At 44.2% G+C, this 16,662-nt stretch overlaps 1 protein-coding gene across 1 annotated transcript; it reads left to right on the top strand.

Moving 5' to 3' along the window:
• The first annotated feature begins 6,795 nt into the window (after positions 1–6,795).
• On the top strand, positions 6,796–9,066 carry LOC100285307 (plant integral membrane protein TIGR01569 containing protein). Its single transcript, NM_001397509.1, has 3 exons — positions 6,796–7,201; positions 7,313–7,439; positions 8,630–9,066. The coding sequence occupies exons 1-3, from the start codon at positions 6,939–6,941 to the stop codon at positions 8,849–8,851; spliced, it is 612 nt and encodes a 203-aa protein (NP_001384438.1). The 5' UTR covers positions 6,796–6,938; the 3' UTR covers positions 8,852–9,066.
• Positions 9,067–16,662: the final 7,596 nt, after the last annotated feature.

Raw genomic sequence — 16,662 nt, 5'->3', positions numbered from 1 at the left:
AACATGTTTTGACTTTTGAAGGTGCCACTAGGACCGCAACTGCTCCTGCACCGAAGGCTCCCCAAGAATCATCGCAAAACACTGTCCAAGCTTCGGCATCTTTGCTTGTCCCCTCTTCGTGAGCCCCTGGCGTCCAATCGGTGATGAAATCTGCTAGCGATTGAGATTGAATTGAAGATCTGTGCACGTAGTCAACAGTGAATTCATTAAGCTCCGCGGCCCATTTTCCAATCCTTCCAGTAGCTTCTCTATTCCTCATGATATCCTTCAGGGGTTGTGATGAAGGAACAATTATGTGATATGCTTGAAAATAATGCCGAAGCTTCATGGACGCCATTAACACAGCATACAACACCTTCTCCAATTCTGTATAGTTTTTCTTTGATAAACTCAAAACTTCAGAGACAAAGTATACTGGGACTTGCTTTTTAGCTTGTCCTTCGAGCTTCTCTTGTACAAGTGCCGCACTCACTGCAGAGTGCGAAGCTGCCACATACAATAGCAATGGAGCCCCTAGCACGGGTGGAGTTAATGTTGTTAAATCGGTCAGATATTGCTTCAGCTCTTCGAAAGCTTTCTGTTGAGTTGGGCCCCATTGAAAAACTTCAGCTGACTTTAGTACTTCAAAGAATGGTAAATTTCTTTCTGCTGATCTAGATATAAATCGATTTAAAGATGCCAGTCTTCCTGTCAGCCGTTGGGCCCCCTTCTTTGTGCTTGGCGGCTCCATTCGAAGGATAGCTTCGATCTTGCTTGGGCTGGCTTCGATCCCCTTCATTGAAACTAGACAGCCAAGGAACTTGCCCTTCTTCATTCCGAAGACACATTTTTCTGGATTTAATTTCAGGCCAGCTTGCCTAAAATTAGCAAATGTTTCCTGCAGATCAGTAATGTGGTTTTCTTGCTTCATGCTCTTCACTATAATGTCATCAACATATGTTAGCACATTTCTGCATATCTGAGAGTGAAGAACCTTGGCTGTCATCCTGCTGAAGCTTCCTCCAGCATTCTTGAGCCCCTCAGGCATCCGAAGATAACAATATGTACCACTGGGGGTTATGAAGCTGGTCTTTGGCTCATCTTCCTTCTTCATCCAGATTTGGTGGGTGCCTGAATAACAATCTAGCAGACTCATGAGCTCTGACGAAGTTGCTGCATCTAGGGATGTTCCTAAAACATCCGAATTGTATCACAAATCTAATATTTTAGCATAGATATATATAGAATTTAAAGTTAATTTTCGGCAATGTTATTAAGAATATTATGAAGTATTTAAATAAATTTTTGTATAACTTTTTATGTACATTATTTTCTCCCTACAACAAAAAAGGTGAAAAAACATCTGAATCCGTATTCGGATAGACATCCGAATTTTATATGAATTATTTAAAAAGATATAGAATGAATTTAATGTTTATTTTTTGTGAAGATTAATAATCTCAATGCTAAAAACAAGAATATAAATTTACATAGCAAATTATATATGTTAGTTGTTCACAATCGAAGAAAGAAGACCAAAAAATGACATCCGAATAAATATCCGGATCCATCCTATCTATTAGGGAATCTATTCTTGGTAATGGGAACTCATCCTTTGGACAAGCCTTGTTCAGATCAGTAAAATCAATGCACATTCTCCATTTACCATTGGCCTTCTTCACCATAACAATGTTGGCTAGCCATTCTGGGTATTTCACTTCTCTGATGACACCAGCACTGAGAAGTCTTTTTACTTCGTTCCGAGCACCTTCGGCTTTATCGTCAGACATTTTTCGAAGCTTTTGTTTCCTGGGTCGGAAGGATGGATCGACATTGAGTGAATGTTCAATGACGTCCCTGTTGACACCACAGAGATCGTTGGCTGACCATGCAAAAACATCTTTGTTGTTGAATAAAAACCTTATCAAGGTTTTCTCCTGCTCTTCAGATAATTGGGATCCCAACAATACCTTCTGCTCTGCTATGTCTTCACATAGAAGCATGGGCTTCGGCTGATCAGCTGAAGCAGCCTTCTCTCTTCTATACTTATACTGTTCACAAGCTTCGGCTCCATCTATATTGTGGATTGCTTTTGAGTTTGTCCAATTTCCTTCAGCCTTTCTGGCAGCTTCCTGACTTCCATGAATAGCAATGGACCCTTGATCCGAAGGTATCCAACCAATAATTGCATTGTAGGGGTATTCCATGTCAACAATATCAAACACAACCTGTTCAGTTCTTGTATTGTGGACAAATCCGAAGGTCACTGGCATTGTGATCTTGCCAAGTGCTACAATCTGCCTTCCTCCGAAACCACAGAGAGGGTGTGTAGCATCATGGATCTTATCCTCTGGCTCTTGCATCTGTCTGAAGGCCTTAGCAAATATGATATCCGCTGCACTGCCTGTATCAACCAGAACATCATGGACTAGAAATCCCTTGATGACACAAGATATGACCATAGCATCATTGTGAGGGTAATCCTTGAGCTGATGGTCCACTTGGGAGAAGGTAATTGGGATGTGAGACCATTTTGACTTGATGAAGAGTCCCTGCACCCCAACATGTTGTACTCTTCTCTGGGCCTCCTTCTTCTGCTTCTTATTGGTCGGCTCTGAGCTTGAACCGCCTGTTATCGGGAGCACCAGCTTCATAGCCGAAGCAGCTTCAGCTTGGTTGTTGAACAAAGCCATCAGTTCAAAAAGTGGAAGTGAGTTCACCGGAGGTGGGCGCCAATGTTGGTAACTTGTTCTCAAATGCTTCGAATTAAGAACAAGGCAACATAAAATGTTAAATGTTAATGCCCTTCGTCCATTGAAGCATTATCTCCCCAAGGGTATAATGATCTTCGGACGAAGGTCATGAACAAAGGTCATGACGGTCATACCTTCGTGATTAGAGTTATGAAATAATGAAAGATAAAATATATAAAATATGAAACATGAAAGGATAATATATCAAAACACTTAAACTTATTCACATATTTCATCATACAAACTTAAATATTAAAACATAACATTTAATCACATTTATACCTTCGTCTTGACAGAAGGCAATAATCTGAGTGTCGCGTACAAGTGATTACAAGATTGCCTGAACAGTACGGGGGTATTGTTCATCTATTTATAGGCACAGGACGCAGCCTGTGAGAAATTACATTCATGCCCTTTACAAATGCTTACAATCATAATACAAGCTATCACAGGTCGATTGGTCATTTCATCTTTAAGTCGGTTCACTCCTTCGTCTTGAGACATGTCACTATGCCGAAGCTTTATGGGTGATAGCTTCGGCACTGCTTTTGAGAGGATCTGCCGAAGGTGTTTCTTCTTACAGGATCTTCGGCGACGAAGCATACCCAAGTCAGCGTGACGCAAAAGCAAATGCCAAGTCAGCGTGAACAGTACGGGGGTACTGTTCATCTATTTATAGGCATGGGATGCAACCCATGTGAAATTACATTCATGCCCTTTACATTTGCTAATGACTATAAGGTAATTCATCGAGGTCTAAATAGCCTTTTCCCCTTTAAGTCGGTTCCCTTTCCTGCTGTCATGCCGAAGCTCCCTTGCGCGTAGCTTCGGCGCTGCATCAATCTTCGTATTGTTCGTGCTTCTCCCACTGTGGTTTTGATCCGAGTCCGAAGGTACCTGTTCATGTATTACAACTCCGGAAACATTGTTAAATCATGTTTTTGAGGACCATCGGAAGACGAAGGCCCCCAACAGCTATCACAGTGAAAGGAAAATATCCAGTTCTGGTATTTGATCAGTTGATCGATGAACTCACTCAAGCTAAGTGGTTCAGCAAGCTAGACTTGAAGGCCGGTTATCATCAAATCCGTTTGCGACCAGGAGAAGAACCGAAGACAGCTTTTCAAACTCATTTGGGTCAATTTGAGTTTACGTGATGGCTTTCGGACTCACTGGCGCACCCAACACTTTTCTGGAGGCCATGAATACTACTTTAGCACCAGTCTTACGTAAATGTGCCCTGGTATTCTTTGATGACATTCTAATATACAGCCCCATTTTTGATTCTCATTTGACTCATTTGTTATCGGTATTGCACTTGCTTCGGAAGGATCACTGGAAAGTGAAGTTGTCCAAATGTGAATTTGCTCAAACCAGTATTGCCTACCTCGGCCATATAATCAGTGCAAGGGTGTCAACAGATCCCGACAAGATAACTGTCGTGCAACAATGGCCTACACCGGCAAACAACAAAGAGTTACGCAGTTTTCTGGGCCTCGCTGGTTTTTATCGTAAGTTTGTAAGGAATTTTGGCATGATATCTTGCCCTCTGACTGATCTGTTAAAGAAAAATGTGCTATTTATTTGGACTATGGAACACCAACAGGCGTTTGAGTTACTTAAGCAAGCCTTAAGTTCAGCACCAGTCCTTGCTTTGCCAGACTTTGCAGTTCCCTTCTGCATTTATACTAATGCCTGCAACACTGGTGTCGGCACGGTTCTCATGCAGCGAGGCCACCCTCTGGCATTTCTAAGCAAGTCGCTGGGACCCAAGAATCAAGGACTTTCTACATATGAGAAAGAGTATTTGGCCATTCTGATCGCAGTGATGCAGTGGCATTCCTATTTACAATTGGCTGAATTTCATATTTACACCGATCATCAAAGCCTGGTGCAACTAAATGAACAACGGCTCCATACTGTCTGGCAACAGAAAGTATATGTCAAGTTGGCTGGTTTGCAATATCGCATTATTTATAAAAAGGGTTGTGACAATATGGCTGCTGACGCTCTTTCTCGGATTCCGACAGAAGGGCAAGCCATGCACATATCTCAGGGTACTCCACTGTGGATCCAAGAGATTGTCGCAAGCTACAGAGACAATCCGCAGGCACAGGACCTTTTGACAAAACTGGTCGTCTCTACGGATGTTGCTACCCCATACACTCTATCTCAGGGAGTCATTCGACATAAAGGACGAGTGTGGCTTGGGAGTTCGGAGGATATACAACGCCAAATCATTTCGGCCCTTCATGATTCACCTATTGGCGGCCACTCTGGTTTTCCAGTAACCTACAGCCGAATTAAGCAACTGTTCTATTGGAAAGGAATGAAATAGGCAGTGCGTGTGTATGTTCAGTCGTGCAGCACATGTCAACAGGCCAAACCGGATAGATCTCGTTATCCAGGATTGCTGGCACCTCTACCAGTGCCTCCCCATGCTTGGCATTCCATCTCCATGGACTTCATTGAGGGACTTCCGAAGTCTGGTGCAGTGGATTGTATCCTGGTGGTGGTGGATCGTTTTTCCAAGTATGGACACTTTCTGGCTTTGTCTCACCCCTTTACAGCCCCTAAAGTCGCCAAGCTCTTTTTGGATCAGGTTTATCGGCTACATGGTATGCCAGACAACATTGCCTCAGACCGTGATCGTGTCTTCACCAGTGCCTTCTGGCAACAATTGTTTGCACTGTCCAGCACACAACTTTGCATGAGTTCATCGTATCACCCACAATCGGATGGCCAGACGGAACGGGTGAATCAATGCATTGAGACATACCTCCGGTGTTTCGTTCGTGCATGCCCAAGCAAATGGAGTCAGTGGCTTCCTGTAGCTGAATTCTGGTACAACACCAATTCTCATTCCTCTCTGGATCGATCCCCATTTGAGGTGTTATATGGGCATCCTCCTAAACACTTCGGGCTGCATCAAAATTCGGCAATTCTGGTGACAGATCTGGAACAGTGGATGCAGGAAAGGGAAGTGGTTTCCAAACTCATACAGCAGCATCTACTCAGAGCTCAAAGTCGAATGAAGTATGCTGAGAAGCACCGATCTGAGAGGGTTTTCACTGTGGGTGATCGAGTGTATCTCAAACTGCAACCTTATGTCTAGTCCTCAGTGACAAGGCGCGCCAATCAAAAGCTCGCCTTCAGATATTTTGGCCCATATACTATTGTCCAACGCGTTGGTGCCACTGCGTACAAGCTGCCCTGATTCAGCCCAAATTCATCCAGTTTTTCATGTCTCGCAGCTCAAAGCCACAGTCAGCCGCAACCAAGTGGTGGCTGCCTCCCTTCCTGCTCATACCGATGCTCTTCAGATACCTATTCAGGCCTTGTTCGTTTCCGTCGGATTGCACCCGGAATCGTTCCAGCTAATCAAAGTTTATATAAATTAGAGAAGCAATCCGGTCAGGAATCATTCCGACCCACCAATCCGGCAGAAACGAACAAGGCCTCAAGTGTTACAGAGTCGGCTGATCCAAAAGGGAGGAGCGACGGTGGCGCAAGTCAAAGTGATATGGTCCGACATGGATGAATCCTTGGCAACCTGGGAAGACTTGAAGGCATTACAGGACAGGTCTCACTTTCTATTGTACGAATTCGTCGTATGTTATATCGATCTGATCGTATAAACACATTTATTTCTGTATTTATTAATATACTATATTTATAAACACTCTATTATATAATAGAGTCTCTTAATTATCTCTTATATATACTTTTAGAACCGTTTTTTATGTATGTTCACTGTAGATACTCCAAGTCCCGCGACCTGAGGGGGTTGCGTGCGTCGATCGGACAGCTTGGCGTAGCACTAAGCTAGCTACCACTACTCACTAGTCAGAGCAAGACCAATGAAGAAAGCTCCGGCTAATAATGTGGACAAGTAAAATTCGTCCCAGGCTACAGGACTTCCTGCAGAGCCTTGCTCCCGTATGAGACAAGTAGTCGACGTCGCCGCCGTTGCATTCTGCCACATGCCTGCCGTGTTCGCCGGGTCCTCGCTTGGGTCGGCCGGCTCTATATCATATAGCAACGCATCTATAGCCGCCGTGCCACAAACACACAACAGCCGCCGCGCACGCGATCGACGACGACGGCCGCCGGATAGTTAGCTCCTCCTTGCAGCTAGCTTCTCTAGCTAATAATTCTAGCTAGCCACCACCACCTGCTGCCTTAGCCAGAGACAAAGAGAGAGCCATGGCCACCGTGAACGCCACGACGACGACGGCAGGGTCCGGCAAGCAGACCGACGCGGCGCCGTCCCCTCCGGCGGCAGCGGCGGCGGCGTGCAGAAGCCTCTCCGGCGCCGACCTGGCCCTCAGGGTGCTCCTGTTCGCGGTGACGCTGTCGGGGCTCGTCGTGCTGGCCACCGCCAAGCAGACCGTGCGCGTCCCGGTCCCGCAGATTCCAGGGCTCGTCCTCTCGCTCCCGGCCAAGTTCAAGGACTCGCCGGCGCTCATGTGAGTACATAGTAGGGTAGGATTCATATCGTCATCACGGCGCGCCGTTGCATGGTCTCTGACCTGACGACGACTCTTTGCACGCCCCGCCATGTGCTCGATCGGACGTAGATATCTGCTCGTGGCGCTCTGCGTGACGTGCTTCTACAGCCTGCTGTCGACGGCCTTCACCTCGCTTAAGCTCCTCTCCGGCTCATCTCCCAGCAGGACTCTCTTCCTCCTTGTTCTGTTCGATGTGGTGAGCACGGCTTAATTACACACACACACAAGTCAATATTCTTCTTCTATTTAATTTGTACTAGAGGTATTTCGCACTATATATATATTTCGCATAGCTGCTGTTCTTTTCCCGGCTCCTCTGCACGCGCTTATTAATTTGACACATAAAAATCAACAATTACCGACTATATACATGTAAATATTAGTTAAGGTTAGTATTTGTGTCAACAAGGTGACAAGCTAATGATTAATTAAAGGAAAATTTTATCTGTTTGCACACTAATAAAGAGTGTAGTTTCAGGTGTAGAACACTAGAAATAATACTATTTATTAAAAACACACCAACAAACTTTGGTAATTATTAGTAGCACACCGTAAGATTAAAACTTCTATTTTAGAAAAACTCTTGCAGGCAAAGTCTCGCCAGAAATGAAAATTTTAGTCGCTGTGGTGTGACGTTGACAATAACTAACCTTTTCTCAACGTGTTCCTGATAAATAGTGTTATTTCTAATGTCCGGTAGCTAAAACTACTCTTTATCAGTGTGCCTCAAATATTTTTTTTCCTTACTTAAAATCACGCATGCTTTGTTATTAACCCATCTATAGGCAGATCATGTTATTTACTCACTGGGAAGTATTTATTTAGGGTATGTTTGGTTCAGCTTTTTTCTGAGTAGAGAATTTTCTGAAAATCTGGCTATAGAGATAATATGATTGTGGAGAGAATCTGAGTATCGTAAAGATTATCTGTGGAGGAAGATAAAAGAGTCCATAGGGTTTAGGATGTAGAAAGTGAGTTTTCTACTGCCGTAACTACTCGGCCGTGTTCACGTTGATTTTGGATATTTTTTTATAAAGTGATTTTCATAGAAGGAGATTGAAAAGCTAGACGTTTGGATTGGCAGTATACAATAGTTTTTGGTGACCAGAAGCTGAAAAAGCTAAAACAAATAGGGTCCTCTTGGCCAAATAGGGTCCTCTTGGCGGTCCAATTCTGATGAAGTTAAGAGTTTATTTGATTAAAGGGAATTAAAGGAAATTGAGAGAAAGTAAACTACTTTTTTTTCTCAACCCTCTTAATCCTGTTCATTCCAAACAAGCCCTCATAAGAGTTAGAGCGCAAGCAACTAATTTAAACAAAAAATGTATTTTGCGTAATTCTAACGTATATTTCGTGAATCTCCCTCCTTTGCATGCATGGTGGCAGTTCTATGCAGCTATCATGGCTTCGGCGACCGGCTCAGCGGGTGGTGTAGCGTGGATCGGGCTCAAGGGCAACTCACACACCAACTGGAACAAGATCTGCAACATCTACAGCAAGTTCTGCCGTCACATTGGCAGCTCTGTTTTCCTGGGCCTCATCGCCTCCGTCGTCCTCGTCCTGCTTACCATCCTCAACGCCCACTCCTTATACCGCCGCAGTCGCTAGTTAAGGAATTGATGAATATGCATATATGCATGGGATGTGATGAGTGACATGGCATCTATTTTGTATTGCAGCAGTAGTCTCTGCAATCGAACAATGTAGAGCGTGAGCTGTATCTTGTACTGCATGTTAGAAAATTGTGTGCTTTTAAGATTAGAAATTACTTCCTAAATCAATCATTACATGAATAAAGGATAAATCACGTATAGCAAATAAAAGTGTGTTCACCTAGTAGATTAAATCTATCCTAAATAAAGTCATCATTACTCACAACGAAGACGACTTCGCAATGTTGTTGAAAGTACGTAGACTACGTCGCACTATAGATCACCTCGGCAAGCGGTCACATGATCGCTATTCAAAAACCTGATGGTTTGCCCCAATTCATGTATGTTCTTCAGCGGAGCGATGTTTCGGAGGCATTGTTCTCTCTGTTGTTGTCGTCACGCCGACACTAAGAATATATAGAGGAGCCTGAGATCATGCACCACCGAGCATTCTTTTGTCTAAAACTCTAACTCGTAGTAAATTGGTTATTTATCATTCCTTTAAAAGAGAACATCTCTACTATATAAGGGGATAGACACATGATTAATATGTGCAAAAGAATAAGAAACTAAAATGGACTTGGTAACGATCTTTAGATCTAATGGATTTAGTTTTGAACTTGCCACGTAAGGCAACAAAGTTGAAAACATGAGTGGGCCTTTGAGATTTAATATGTGTGTTGGCGTCGATCCGGACGTCAATCACTGCGTTGAGAACCGGCGGCGGTGCTCTCTACACAGGCGCGGACGATCCACGGCCAGAGGCCGGACGGTCCGCGAACTGGCACAGGGCTCGGGTTTCCTGCCTAACGGGCCGGACGGTCCGCGCCTATAGGTCGGACGGTCTGCGCGTGCACAGGGGCGACGGAGTTCGCCGACGACGCCTGAATCTCGCTCCCGGGAGGGACCCCGTCGGGGAGGAGAGATCCTAGGTGTTGTATAGAGTCGGCAGGCCACTCTAGACACCTCTAATCAACGTAGAGCCGAAAAGAAACGAAGAATTTGGGGATTGGGAGGCTAAACTAGAACTAAACTAGAACTACTCCTAATGCCTATGGTAAAAACGAGAGATAAACTGATTATTTATTCGATTGTTGATGTACAAATCGGTCGTAGCCCTCATTTATATAGAGGGAGGAGGTCTGGACCCGTTACAAACGATCTAACGATTTATATCCGCGAATCTAGCTAACAAAACTCGCAAGAAACGCGGAACCCTAACTGGTTCTGCGCACGCGTGGACCGTCCGCAGGTAATTTTGGGTGCCCAACAATGTGCAAAAGAATATCAAAGATGACTTCCATATTAGCTGTGTTTAATGCATGAAGGAAACAGGTGACGCCTAAGAGGAGGTGAATTAGGACTTCTAAAACTTTTATTAAACTAGGCCACAAATAAATCCCTAGAGCAAAACCTATGCAAATAATCAAACTAGAATGTGCAAACTAGATTTTGTCTAAGTGTTGCTATCTCTACCGCAATGGCTAAGTTTCAATCTACACTATATAAGTATAAATACAAGATTGAAACTTAAATGCCTAATATAAATGCGGAAGCTTAAAGAGCAAGGTAGAGATGCAAACTCTCGTGGATGACGCCGGTATTTTTACCGAGGTATCCGAAACCACGCAAGGCCCCGACTTATCCTCGTTGGTGCCCCTACGCAAAGGGAAGCCCATGCGAGGGCCAAGCACCTCGGTCGAGTAACTCCGTAGAGAGCCGCAAGCCTTCTCCACACGCAAGTGGTGCTCCGCTTCCGGCTCCTCTCGGACGCTCCCCGCCGTCTCCACTATCGAGCTTCCGGCCGAAAATGCCGCGGGCCTCGTTCCCTTCAGTACACTATGGTGGCCATGACACAAACGTGGTTGTCACGGTCTCGCAGCACTCTTGCCCCACTCGGTACAATTACAATGGCTCGCGCAAGAGTCGAGGGGTTGTGTGGTTTATCTAAACTCACTCAACTAACTAGGATTCACCTAGAGCAAGCGCTAGAGTGGTCTAACTAACTTAAGCACTTCGCAAAGCACCTACACTAATCACCGAGTGATTCTATTAAGCACTTGGGTGTATGAGCTCTTGGAAATGTGAACTATGTGCCGTGATATGTCTCTTGGGCTCCCACGCCTCCAAATGGTCAGTTGGGTGAAGTATATATAAGTCCCAACTCAAATATAGCTGTTGGAAAGCAGTTCTGTAACTTTCTGCGGTGCACGGGACAGGTGCACCAGACATGCCACATGTACTAGCTGTTAAAGGTAGGCATTGGACCTTCCGAAGATGTTGCACCGGACATGGCGCACCGGACGGTCCGATGTGCACTGGACAGCCCATGCTCGCTTGTCGTATTTTGGTCATAACTTTTAGCTCCAAACTCTGATTTCGACGATCTTGTACTTTTTGGAAAGCTTATAAAATTCTCTACATCACAGAGTTGAAGCCATATCAGTTTGAGCAAATTTGGCACCAGGACAGTCCGGTGTGCACCAGACATCCCATATGCTGCTGTAGTTTTTTTAGCAATTCCGACTTCGTATTGTGGGAATAACTTTTAGCTCCGAACTCCAATTTTGATGATCTTGGACTTTTTGGAAAGCTTATAAAATTATATACATCTAAAAGTTGAAGCCATGTCAGTTTGAGTAGATTTGATTTTGTGAAACACTTTCAATTCAGTCAGCCCTTCCTCTCAACTTTGTCAACTTCACTTTTGTTTTGTAGCTTTGTATCTCACTTCTACTTCTTGATGTGTTGGACTCTTAGCATGTATAAAGTGTCTTCAATATGACTTTGTAATGTCTTCTATGGGTCTTATAATGTCTTCTTTGAGGTGTTGCATCCTCAGAGCCTCAGTCCAATCCACTTCGCATCCTGTGAACTACAACACACAAACACTTGGGAAATACATTAGTCCACAAGTTATATTGATCATCAAACACCAAAACCTATTGAGCTAAATGGCCCAGGTCCATTTTCCTTACAATCTCCCCCTTTTTTGTGATTGATGACAACACAACCAAAACAAGCAAATATAACAAACATTTGAATGAAAATATGCAATCTACTTGCTAGGATGCATGATTGTCCCCATAGAGTGAGATTATGGACTTAAGCCTCGCTCTAACTCCATAATTCACTTACTTCCTATTTTATACCAAACATCCAAAAACACTTGAAGGATGAAAATGTTTAATTTGGTGGTGTTTGGTGTTTGATAACATTTTCATTGCTTTGGTCCCTACAACTTCTCCCCCTTTGGCATCAACCACCGAAAAGGAAGACATTAAAAGCATATAGGAAGCAAATAAGACTTACCCTCATAAAGGATTTGTCAATTAATACCAATTGAAGCACCAAATTATTACTCCCCCTAAATGAGTGTTCTCCTTTAGAAAGAATTTTCTCCCCCTTTAGAGATGAGGAAATATCCCCCCCTGACAGAGATCTTCTACTTAGGAAAAGCATGTGAGAAATGGAGGTGCAAGACATGATTTGAATAGACTAACTTCCCTTATGCATAGGTAACAAAATATGAGTCAACAATATATGCATTTATAGCAGCATGGGAAGTATAAGATATGAAATATAGTCTAACCAAATATCGGAGAAGACATGAAAATGAAGCTAAATGTAGTCTCAGAGTTACCAATTGAAAATCAATGGCGGACCATTTGAAGACAAATGGTAGGCTTGTGATACATAAGAATTCTTGCAAATTTGCAGTGGAAGCTTGTTGTCTTTCTCCAGGGACTTCATTTTCCTTACAATGAGACTACTACATGAAATAGACTCAGAAAAGGTATTAGTCTCAAAGTCTTAGATTATAGAGTAACCTCCCCCTGAAAGTGTGCATACAAGTTTTGAATACTTGTAGGAGACATGCACTTTGATTTGATATCAAGAGGGGCAAATTATCTATAATCCGAGCTTTGGCACATATAAGTTAAATGATACCAATTGTAGGATATGAGTTTCTGAAGCATTAGTGTCATTTACTTAGGGATGTTAAATAAGCTATGTGTCGTGCTTAATTAAACATTTTAAACATGTAGGTTTGCTCAAGATTATGAATTGAAAACAAGCAATCCTACCATGTGATTTACCTAGTATGTATGCATTGTTAATCTCAAATAAGTACCAAATGAAATACTAGGCATGAAACGTAAAACTAGATACAAGAAAATAGATACGCATATATAAAAACAAGAAATACAACGATTCTAGTTACCTTAGTCATGGGTGGGGAAATTTGGGTCCAAAATATTCACTAATCCAATTGGCAATAAACTTGATCCAATACGATGTATCCCATGATATACATACCAAATTTGCCAAGTCTCCGATTTCCCGTCGTCCTTCGGACTACTCACTTCCCTTTCGGGATCCAAACCTTCTTGGTGCTTTCCATGGTTGAAATTATTTCCTTTGGCACCCAGATGTGTTTGGCCCCCTTTCCTTTGTTGGCTTACTTGTTGGCCTTGATTGCTATCACATTTCCATTATTTTTCTTCTTGATCAAATATGGTGTAGCAGCCTTTTTGTCCACCTTGTTGATGTAGGCGTTGGAGATTTTGCTTGTTGGCTTTTGCTTGAGCTTTTGCCTTTGCTTATCCCCGGTCATCGCCTTGCATTGGAAAGACTTATGGCCTTCCTTGTGGCATAACCTACAAATCACGGTTTCGCCCTCCACAGGCTTGTTCACTCCCGCATTGATGATATCCTGTGGAGGTTGGATTTGTTTGGCTTTGCCTTTCTTGTCATACAAAGCATTGCCAAGGCGAGCCACTTCTTGCCTTAATTGCTCATTTTCCTTTGCAACCTCATCCGAACATGTTTCTACAACAATATTCTCAACAAGAACTTGGTTGCAGGGGCTAGAATCATCAATTAAATCAAAGCAAGAAGTAGAAGCATCTTTCTTAATAATTTCAGGAATTTAAACTGAAGACGCCCCTGGGGTGCTACCAATGTGTCGGTGGGAGAAATCCACCGGCCAGGTGGCGGAACGCACCCGCCCTAATCCTAAGATGAGGAGGGGGCCTAAGCGGTTTGCCTATCTGGTGAGATTGGGATGAGCACACGGAGACACGAGGGATTAGAGTGGTTCAGGCCGCCGGAGCGTAACACCCTACCTCCACTGTGTGTAAGCTGTATTGAGTATGTAATTGAGTCAGTTCCCTGTAATGTTGTGTGCCTTCCCTTTTATAGTTTTGAAAGGGAAATGTGCCCTTGGGCAACTTCTATTATGTTTTTGTGATTAAGTGCCCAACACATTTAAAATAAGTTCTCATGTGCTAAATGAAGAGAGAAGTGAAAATCAAAGAGAAGGTATGTTTCAAGACTTAGTACATTGGTTTTTGTGTACTAATATATCTGTCTTAGTGTTAGAAATAGAGAAAAGAAGAAAAGAAAAGAATTCCATAGGAGTTGGCTCGGTGCAGCCAAACTCAGCCCAGTCTGGCACACCGGACTGTACGATGGTGTACCGGACAGTGTCCGGTGCGCCAGGCTGAACTCCGGTGAACAGGCCGCTCTCGGGAAAGTTTGGCGGCGTACGACTATAATTTACCGGACTGTCCGGTGAGCCAACGGCCGCCAGCGCAATGGTCGGCCACGCAATCCGCGGGCGACGCGTGGCCCGCGCCAACGGTCGGCAGGGGGCACCGGACTGTCCAGTGTGCACCGGACAGTGTCCGATGCGCCACCTGCCATGAATCTGCAACGGTTGGCTGAGCCAGAATTGGAAGGAGATCGCGCACCGGACATGAACAGTGGCTGTCCGGTGGTGCACCGAACTGTCTGGTGGTGCACCGGACTGTCCGGTGCGCCACCCGACAGAAGGCAACTTTGGCCTTCCTTGTTGGCCTCCAATGGCTCCTAGCTGCCTTGGGGATATAAAAGGGACCCCTAGGCGCATGGAGGAGTAAGCCAAGCATTCAAGAAACATTCTAAGCCTCCAAGACTCCAACTTCGCGCATTTGATTCTTTGAGATAGTGACTTGAGCTCCATTCGAGTTGTGAACTCCGTGGGTTGTGTTTTGAGCTCAAGTTGTGACTTGTGTGCGTGATTGTGCTTTGAGTCTTGTGTGCGTTGCTCTCCCCTCCCTTACTTCCGTGCTTCTTTTGTGATCATCATTGTAAGGGTGAGAGGCTCCAAGTTGTGGAGATTCCTCGCAAACGGGAGAAAGTCAAAGAAAGGAAAAACATGGTATTCAAGTTGATCATTGGATCACTTGAAAGGGGTTGAGTGCAACCCTCGTCCATTAGGACGCCACAACGTGGAAGTAGGCAAGTATTACTTGGCTGAACCACGGGATAAGAATCATGTGTCTCTTGTGTGCTTTACCTTTGATTATCTATGTTCAAGAACTCGCTTTAAACACTTAGCCGTTCTAACCTTCATAATCAAGTTTTGTGGCTATTAGTTTTGAATTTTATAGGATCACCTATTCACCCCCCCTCTAGGTGCTCTCAATTGGTATCAGAGTCGTTCCCTTCACGTAAGGGACTAATCACCCGAAGAGATGGATCCTAAGGGAAAGGGGATGGTGGTTAACGACAAGGAGAAGGAGTCCCTCTTCAACGAGCCAAGGGACGACAAGCCCACTAACTCTGGCTCGAGTCATAAGAAGGATGGGAAGAAGAAGAGGTGGATCAAGAAGATCATTTACTACGACAGCGATGCCTCCTCTTCTTCACCAAGAGGCGACGACGATGATGACTCGTCTAAGAAGAAACCGGTTAATCAAAACTATTCTTTTGATTACTCTCATATTCCATTCAATTCCAATGCTCATTTGCTTTCAATTCCTCTTGGTAAACCTCCACACTTTGATGGAGAGGACTACTCTTTTTGGAGTCACAAAATGCGTAGTCACTTATTCTTTCCATCATAGTATTTGGGAGATAGTTGAAAATGAAATGCATTTCGATAGTACGGATAACCCGATGATTATTAATGAACAAATTCATAAAAATGCACAAGCTACCACTTTTTTGTTAGCATCTTTGTGCAGGGATGAATACAACAAGGTGAGCGGCTTGGACAATGCCAAGCAAATTTGGGATACCCTCAAGATATCACATGAGGGAAACGACGCCACCATGATAACCAAAATGGAGTTGGTGGAAGGCGAGCTGGGAAGGTTCACGATGATCAGGGGAGAGGAGCCAACACAAACATACAACAAGCTCAAGACCCTGGTCAACAAGATTAGGAGCTATGGAAGCACAAGATGGACGGATCACGACGTTGTCCGACTTATGCTAAGGTCATTCACGGTAATTGACCCCCACCTTGTCAACCTTATTTGTGAGAATCCCAGGTACACCAAGATGACGCCCGAAGAGATTCTTGGGAAGTTCGTGAGCGGGCGCATGATGGTGAAGTAGGCTCGATATGTGGACGATGCTCTAAACGGTCCACTACCCGTCCACAAGCCTCAAACTGCTGCCCTCAAAGCAACCAGCAGTAGGGAGACACTGCCAAGCAAGGTAGCACAAGTGGAGGCCGCTGGCCTTAACGAAGATGAGATGGCGCTTATCATCAAGCGCTTCAAGACCGCATTGAAAGGATGCAAGGAGTACCCCAACAAGAACAAAGCAAGAGGAAAGCGCTCCTGCTTCAAATGCGGTAAGACTGGTCATTTCATAGCACAATGTCCCGATAATGATGATGACCAGGAACAAGAAAAGCACGGGAAGAGGGAGAAGAAGAAGGTCTACAAGAAGGCGAAGGGCGAGGCGCACCTTGGTAAAGAATGGGATTCA

The sequence above is a fragment of the Zea mays genome, chromosome 2 (assembly GCF_902167145.1).
Source record: "Zea mays cultivar B73 chromosome 2, Zm-B73-REFERENCE-NAM-5.0, whole genome shotgun sequence".
In the NCBI taxonomy this organism is placed as follows: domain Eukaryota; kingdom Viridiplantae; phylum Streptophyta; class Magnoliopsida; order Poales; family Poaceae; genus Zea; species Zea mays.
This window is presented reverse-complemented; position numbering and strand designations above follow the sequence as displayed.